The sequence below is a fragment of the Nanorana parkeri genome, unplaced genomic scaffold (assembly GCF_000935625.1).
Source record: "Nanorana parkeri isolate BGI_ZX_2015 unplaced genomic scaffold, ASM93562v1 scaffold379, whole genome shotgun sequence".
NCBI classification, from domain to species: domain Eukaryota; kingdom Metazoa; phylum Chordata; class Amphibia; order Anura; family Dicroglossidae; genus Nanorana; species Nanorana parkeri.
This window is the reverse complement of record NW_017306647.1, coordinates 343,765-351,668: the sequence shown is the minus strand read 5'-3', so window position 1 is coordinate 351,668 and position 7,904 is coordinate 343,765. Positions and strand designations below refer to the sequence as shown.

The 7,904-nt window shown below is 44.7% G+C and overlaps 1 protein-coding gene across 1 annotated transcript in view; it reads left to right on the top strand.

Annotated features, from left to right (window-relative positions):
- LOC108789180 (sulfotransferase family cytosolic 1B member 1-like) overlaps window positions 1–6,350 on the top strand; it is a 12,362-nt gene extending 6,012 nt beyond the window's left edge. Inside the window, exons 4-7 of the mRNA XM_018559127.1 lie at window positions 182–308; window positions 3,270–3,364; window positions 4,072–4,252; window positions 6,238–6,350. Of these exons, the coding sequence (XP_018414629.1) occupies window positions 182–308; window positions 3,270–3,364; window positions 4,072–4,252; window positions 6,238–6,350 (516 nt within the window). The remainder of the gene's footprint in view (window positions 1–181; window positions 309–3,269; window positions 3,365–4,071; window positions 4,253–6,237) is intronic.
- Window positions 6,351–7,904: the final 1,554 nt, after the last annotated feature.

The window sequence follows — 7,904 nt, the reverse complement described above, 5'->3', positions numbered from 1 at the left end:
CCCCCCACACTGCAAAGGTTAAGCGCTTGTTTTGATCTAGGGTCTACAATAAAGAAGATATAGTCACCTGATTCTCAGTCCTGCCTGGCTGCTACCCCGGTCCATGGAGGACTCCCGGAACACCAACACTTAATTCTGAGCACATGGCAAAAAAATTGATGGTGTATCTACCTGTTTGCAGACAATTTACGTTGCTCGGAACGCAAAGGACAACGCGGTGTCGTATTATTTCTTCGACCTCATGAACAAGTGTCAGCCTGAACCCGGGACCTGGGATCAGTACGTGGAGAAGTTCCTGAAGGGTGAAGGTATGTGAAGACAACTCAATGGCTAATATCTCACAAGCTTTGTTATATTTTTAACCTGTTCCGGCCAAGCATACATACAAGCATGGCTTATGGACAGGGTCGGATTACCCACAAGGCCAACCGAGGCCCGGCCTCGGGGCAGCAGGGAGTAGAGGGGCAGCAGGGGTGTGGAATTCCTACCTCCCGAAGCCCGGGACATGCAGTTCTGGGTGCGGGGTGGGTAGTTGTTTTCTACAGTTAGCCCTGCTTTGGGCTAAATGTAGAACGGGGGAAGCCACCGCTTGTTTTGTACAAGTGATCCCGGCAATGTCGCCGAGATTACTTGTATGCAGCCTGCATACAGGGGGGCGCATTGAGGAACCTGGCATTGGGGCAGCAGAGAGAGTAAATCTGGCCCTGCTTACGGAGTCAAGTCTTCTTCTGTGGGGCCACATATACTGTATGTGCCTGTGTCTATGATGGAAGTGTGGTTTATAGTGTGCCCCCATATGGAGACTGAGCTTTCACTGACAAGACTGGCTCCTGATTGGTTATCACAGTGATCACTCGCTGCAGAACCCTTCCCAATACATTGTAACTTTGTCTCCACTCTAAATCTAAAAACAAATAAAGATAACATAGATCAAAGCCTTATCTAGGTCAGTTGGTAGAATACATGAAACCCCACTACTCCAGAGTCCTTTGGTACTAGATATGTAAGCTGCGGAAAAATTTGGTTTGCATATTTCGTTATTTCGGAATTCGGATCTGAATTTCAATCCAGTTCGGGTTTTGGATTCGGGCGAAATCTGAATTTCGTTAGTTTCGGATGACTTTACGAATATTCGTTGTGAGTGAAACAGAAAACTATATACAGACTTTAATACTAAAGGATCCGAATTTCCGAATTGCATCCGGGAGCTCCCCAATGCCATTCGGGTCTGAGAGCCATATACATGTATTACTAAAGCTGAGGCTCCCAGTCCCGAGTGGTATTCAGGAGCTCCCAAATGCAATTCAGAAATTTGAATCCCGAATGCCATTCGGGTCTGGGAGCCATATAGTTACATATATTACTAAAGCTGAGGCTCCCAGACCCGAATGGTATTCGGATCTGAATTTCCGAATTGCATTCGGGAGCCCCGGAATGCTATTCAGGTCTGGGAGCCATATACATATTACTAAAGCTGAGGCTCCCAGACCTGAATAGCCTTTGGGATCAGAATTTCCAGAAATTCGGATCCCGAAGGCCATTCAGGTCTAGGAGCCTCAGCTTTAGTATTGTATATACTGTATATGGGTGCCATGTTGCCGTAACGAAAATTCGTGTTCAGACCCATTCGGATGCATTAAACCGAAAAACACATCTGACTAGCCAGAAAAGTCACATGTCCCATTCAGTTTCTGAACGAAATTCAGACGGAATCCAAAATTCGGAAACGGAAATTCAGGTTCGGACACATTCTTATGCATTGGGATTCGAAAATTCGGATGTGTCAGAATGTCCGAATTTTGGAAAATTCATCCAAATTTTGATTCGGAATGAAACGAATCACACATGTCTATTTGGTACTGCCTTTTGCTAGGGGTGCAGGCTGTGGGAGCCCATCCTTTTTCCATGTAGTATGCCAAAAGTAGAAGACCCACATGACAAGTACATCACTTCCTCTCAAGAAAACTTCATTCAAAAACGAGAGTCCTTACCTGAGACCCGCCCATTACTGATCCATTTCACCCTTATGGACTTAGCCATAGATTACTTAGTTCCCATCTCTTCCCAATCTATCCAAAACTACATTTAAAAACAATGTCTGCTTTAAATGGAACACACGGTATTAAATTCCTGGGGAAGAGGAAAGGACTTATTTCTTTTTTTAATTCTTATGTATGGGGCCCTCATAGACCCCCTTTTTCTAACTTGTGTTCCTGAAACTGTATTGGGATTATTAAAGTGCAACTGAAGCTGCATTTAATTTTGTATAGAGTGGAAAGGGATTAGAACCCCCGTCGTGTCCCCATTAGGGAGATCCAAAGTCCAAAATTTTGGGTTGTCGCCAGAACAGGAAGAGATGGGATATCTTACAATGGGGCACTAGTTCTGGTGACCACCAGGGAGGGATTTCCATCACTTATCGTTGTGGCTATCGGACAGGAAGTAAAGATAAATCTCCCCAATAGGACACATATGGTAAAAAAAGGGTGGTCTTAAGGGTTATAACCTTTCCTTACTCTATCCAAAACCAATAAAAAAAGTTTTGACTTAAGTTCTGCTTTAAAATTCAGTTAATTTTTCATAATTTTTTGCAAAAACTCAAAACTTTTCCACAACTAAATGTATTGTGACAAAGTGTGTCATTGTAAGACCTGCTCCTGTGGTAGAGTTATGTCTGTTCAAGTCTATGGGACAAGAGGTTCTGGCATTTAGGTTTTTACCGGCCGGGGATGCAAACAGTATGGAATCCTGCATCCATCTATAAGTACAGACCTGCAGAAGGGGACCCAGCTGACTGTATTGGGGAAGGGAAGGGGGTGCCCAGCTGACTGTATTGGGGATGGGAAGGGGGTGCCCAGCTGACTGTATTGGGGAAGGGAAGGGGGTGCCCAGCTGACTGTATTGGGGAAGGGGGTGCCCAGCTGACTGTATTGGGGAAGGGAAGGGGGGTGCCCAGCTGACTGCATTGGAGATGGGAAGGGGGGTTCAGGGATTTTTGATTAAACACGAACCTGTATTTTAAATATTGCAGAAAGTTTGAACCGCCACTAAATGTATTCTGCACTAAATGTATTCTGAAAGACTGGAACTGTATTATTTATTAATAAAGCCTTAAAATGTTCTCTTGACGTGACGGGAACGAGGGGTCACACCATTGGAGAAATGGCTGCACGCCTGAAAGCCCTTCTCAGCAGATGAAGTGCACTTAAGAGGCCTCTGTACCCGGGGAAAGTGACAGAATTCTGACTCTCATTCCTTTCTTTCCGCAGTGGCCTGGGGAAACTGGTTTGATCATGTGATCGGCTGGTGGAACGCCAAAGACAAGCACGAAATCCTCTACATGTTTTATGAAGATATGAAGGAGGTGAGGAGGGGAGCTGAGAGGTAAAGCCGGGGACAGATGTCTTTATAATTGAAAAGATATTGTGAAGATAACCTCATGTTAAAGCTGAACTCCGGTCAAAATAATATTAATTGTAATATATTGCTCAACAACAGCAAATTATACAAATCCACTCTGTGTGCCCCAAAGGCCTTTCAGATAACTATAGGAGGGGGCGTAGACAAGACCAATCACCCGGAACAAGGAGAGAGAGCACAGTGACTGGTCTTTATTACAGGAGGGGGCGGAGACAAGACCAGTCACCCTGCAAAAGGAGAGAGAGCAGCAGTGACTGGCCTTTATTACAAGAGGGGGCGGAGACAAGACTAGTCACCCTGCACAAGGAGAGAGAACAGCAGTGACCGGTCTTTATTACAGGAGGGGGCGGAGACAAGACCAGTCACCCTGCACAAGGAGAGAGAGCAGCAGTGAGCGGTCTCTATTATAGGAAGCTCCCAGTCTCACAGATCTGGAAGAAATACACAAAGCTCACCATATTCAAGAAGAATACACATGACTCTTGTATTTAGATAACATTTTCTCTAATCCCATAGTTCCTCTTTAAGAATATTCATTTTTGCTTCTTGCAGCGAATGGCCCTGTGAACGGTTTATAAAAAGACCCCTTAACTGTTAGTTATGTTCATGATAGTTGTCCTCCAAGCTTCTTAACAAAACTTTTATGAACAGAACCCAAAACAAGAGATACGAAAGGTGATGAAGTTCCTGGGGAAGAACCTCTCAGAAGAAGCGTTGGATAACATCTGCCACCACACCTCCTTCAAAGCCATGAAGGAGAACCCAATGGCCAATTATTCCACCGTTCCAAATATAGTGCTAGACCAGACCGTCTCGTCCTTCATGAGGAAAGGTGGGGATGTTCTGTACCTGGTTTATAAGAAATAGAATATTGGTTTATATGAAATGTCTCCAAAATATTGTGAAGGGAATTTATCAAAACTGGAGCAGCTTCACCTGGCAACCAATCAGCTTCTCTCTTTCATTTTAAAATATTAACTGAACCATCTGAAGAGAGAAGCTGGTTTGTCACCATGGACCACTTTTCTAGGTTTTGTCTGCTCCAGTTTTGATAAATTCCCCTCTGTATCTATATATAAAAAAAAAAGAAAGTAACTTAAAAGTTGTCCACCTTTTCTACAACCCCCAAGAACAGTGTGGAAAATAATTATTTGATCCCCTGCAGATTTTGTAAGTTTGCCCCCTTACAAAGAAATGAAAGGTCTATCATTTTTATCATAGGTGTATTTTATATGATGGAGACAGAATATCAACCAACAATCCAGAGAAAATACACGATACAAATGTTATAAATGGAGTTGCAGTTCAGGGAGTAAAATAAGTACTTGATCCCCAAGCAAAACATGATTTAGTACTCGGTGGGGATCCCTTGTTGGGGAGCACAGAGGTGAGGCGTTTCTTGTAGTTGGTTTCCAGGACTGCACACATCTCAGGAGGGATTTTGGTCCCTTTATAGATCTTCTCTAAATCCTTCAGGTTTCTTGGCTATCGCTTGGCAACTCAAAGTTTCAGCTCCCTCCATAAATGTTCTATAGGATGAGGGTCTGGAGACTGGCTAGGCCACTCCATGACCTTAATGTGCTTCTTCTTGAGCCACTGCTTTGTTGCATTGGTTGTATGTTTTGGGTCATTGTCATGCTAAGAGACCCGTCCACGACCCATCTTCAGTGTTCTGGCTGAGGGAAGGAGGTTCTCATCCAAGATTTTACAGTACGTGGCCCCGTCCATTAGCCCCTCAATGCGGCAAAGTTGGCCTGTGCCTTTAGCTGAGAAACAACCCCAAAGCATAATGTTTCCCCCTCCGGGCTGGACTGTAGGGATGGTGTTCTTAGGGTCATAGTCAGAATTGTTCTTCCTCCAAACACAGCGAGTCGAGTTCATGCCAAAGAGCTCAATTTTGGTCTCATCTGACCGCAGCACTTTCTCCCAATCCTTCTCTGAATCATTTAGATGCTAATTGGCAAACTTCAGATGGGCCTATACATGGGCCTTATTGGGGAGGGGGACCTTAAGGGCTCTGCAGGATCTCAATCCATGGCGGTGTATTGCGTTACCAATGATGTGTTTGGTGACTATGGTCCCAACTGCCTTGAGATCATTCACAAGTTCCTCCTGTGTAGTTCTGGGCTGATCCCTCACTTTCCTCATGATCATCCTCACCCCATGAGGCGAAATCTTGCATGGAGCTCCAGACCGGGGGGTCATTGATGGTTATTTTGTATTTCTTCCATTTGTTTCCTTCTCACCAAGCTTCTTGCTGATAGTCTTGTAGCCCATTCCAGCCTTGTGCAGGTCTACAATCTTGTCCCTAAGGTCCTCTGACAGCTCTTTGGTCTTGCCCATGGTGGTGAGGTTTGAATGGAAGAAAGAGATTCTGTGGACACGTCTTTTATGTACATAACGAGTTGTCGTTAGGAGTACCTACTTAAAGTGACAGGACTCATCTGTGTACCACATGGCCAGTCTGTGGGAGGAGCCAGAATTATTGTTGGTTGGTAGGGTATCAAATACTTATTTTACTCCCTGAACTGCAACTCCATTTATAACATTTGTATCGTGTGTTTTTTCTGGATCGTTGGTTGATATTCTGTCTCTATCATTTAAAATACACAGATGATAAAAATTAGAGACCTTTCATTTCTTTGTAAGCGGGCAAACCTTACAAAGGGGAGGGGAGCAGGGGAGCAAATCATGATTTTCCTCACTGTAGGTCAGGAAGACCCCCTGATAATGTTACAGAAAGCATTTCTATTTCTCTGCAAAGATAGTCATATATTTTTCAAGCTGACCTTCTTGTCTTTCCAATTTTAATTTTAGGCGAAGTTGCAGACTGGATGAATTATTTTACAGAATCCCAAAATAAAATGTTCAACGCGGAATATGAAAAGAGGATGAAAGTAACCGACCTCAAATTCCGTACCAACATCTGAAGCTGGAGATGATACATGAAACAATTCTTAAGCAATAAGTCCGGACCTAGGAACCTGTTTAGGGGACCACCATCCTATGTGGATTGATGGGTTACCCAAAAAGTTTGTGGGTTTGGGCCAAGAAGAAATAAATGGAACTTCTCAGGGGTCGGGTGGTGGGTAGAGGGTGCCTTGGAGCAGTTTGGGTCTGTGGAGAGAGTTGGAGTTTGGAGGCCTGCACAGGGAAACCTAAAATTGTGTTGGAGAGGAAAACATATCTAGACATAGTAACACCAGATATATATATGTAATAAAGTCTTCCTAGTAGATGGTAGCAAAATGCTTGTTCAATACATCCACACAGATATCTGATCCACAGACGTGTTCAACATCTCAGCCAAAGATACACAGTATATGAAGCAAGTAATAGAGGGGAATCTGCACGTGACTTGAGACATTCTTCCCGCTCTCCTTACAATAAAACAATATTCTCTAACTTTCCTCAATGGAAAGGTCTCCATTGCTTTAAACATCCCTTGTGCCCGGTATCTCTCCCATGCTATAAGACCAAAGTTCTCCACTTGGAGACCAAGCCAACCACAAGCTCCAAAGGTGAAAAGATTAAGCCACATGTTCCTCCGGTTCAAGGCTCCAGGATTTCCTAATTCTGGTCACCCGTCCACCGCACCTGGCAAACGTTTATATGTCTCAGAGACCCTGTTGGCGAAATAGCCACGTGAACAAAAATTTCAAATGACATCTTCTCCACAAATAGCCCCCGCCCGCACATCCTGCGTTATTGCTGAAATTTAAAGAGAATGTTTGATGTCATTCTAACATATTTATATAACATATTTGCTGTTTCATATTCTGATGAATGTATTTCATACACTAACCTGAGGGGCTCCCACTATCCCTGTGCTGAGTTCCCGGGTCTTACACCTGCTGTGCCCATTATGAGGGGCTCCCATTGAGGGTATAGCGTACATAGTCTGGAGTCTGGATATTAAGGAGTTAATCCACATACATTGGAATCTGGTCATTGGTTATGCACATATCATAGAGATCAGTGGATTATGGATTGGGGCGTTGCAGTGAGGTATGGTGATATGAACACATGGGAAAGAAGGCTCAGGAGGAGGACAGGCTGAAGCATGGAGCAGGAGCAGCAGGTGAGATCAGGAAAAGGACCACCGGATTTACTCTCCCTGCTGCCCCAAGGACAGGTTTCTCAATGCGCCCCCCTGTATGCAGGCAGCATACAATTGATCTTGGCGACATCGCCGAGATCACTTGTACAAAACAAGCGGTGGCTTCCCTAAAATGGTGGGCTAAATGTAGAAAACAACCACCCCCCTGCGTCCAGAACTGCATGTCCCGGGCATCGGGAGATAGGAATTCCACACCCCTGTTGCCCCTCGACTCACTGCTGCCCCGAGGCCGGGCCTCGGTTGGCCTTGTGGGAAATCCGGCCCTGAGGACCACAGAGTGTGAAGTCCACATGGCGCAGGAGACCAGAGAATGGGGCAAGTGACTGGAGGACAGAATATGGAACCAGGGACTGGGGGATGGAAT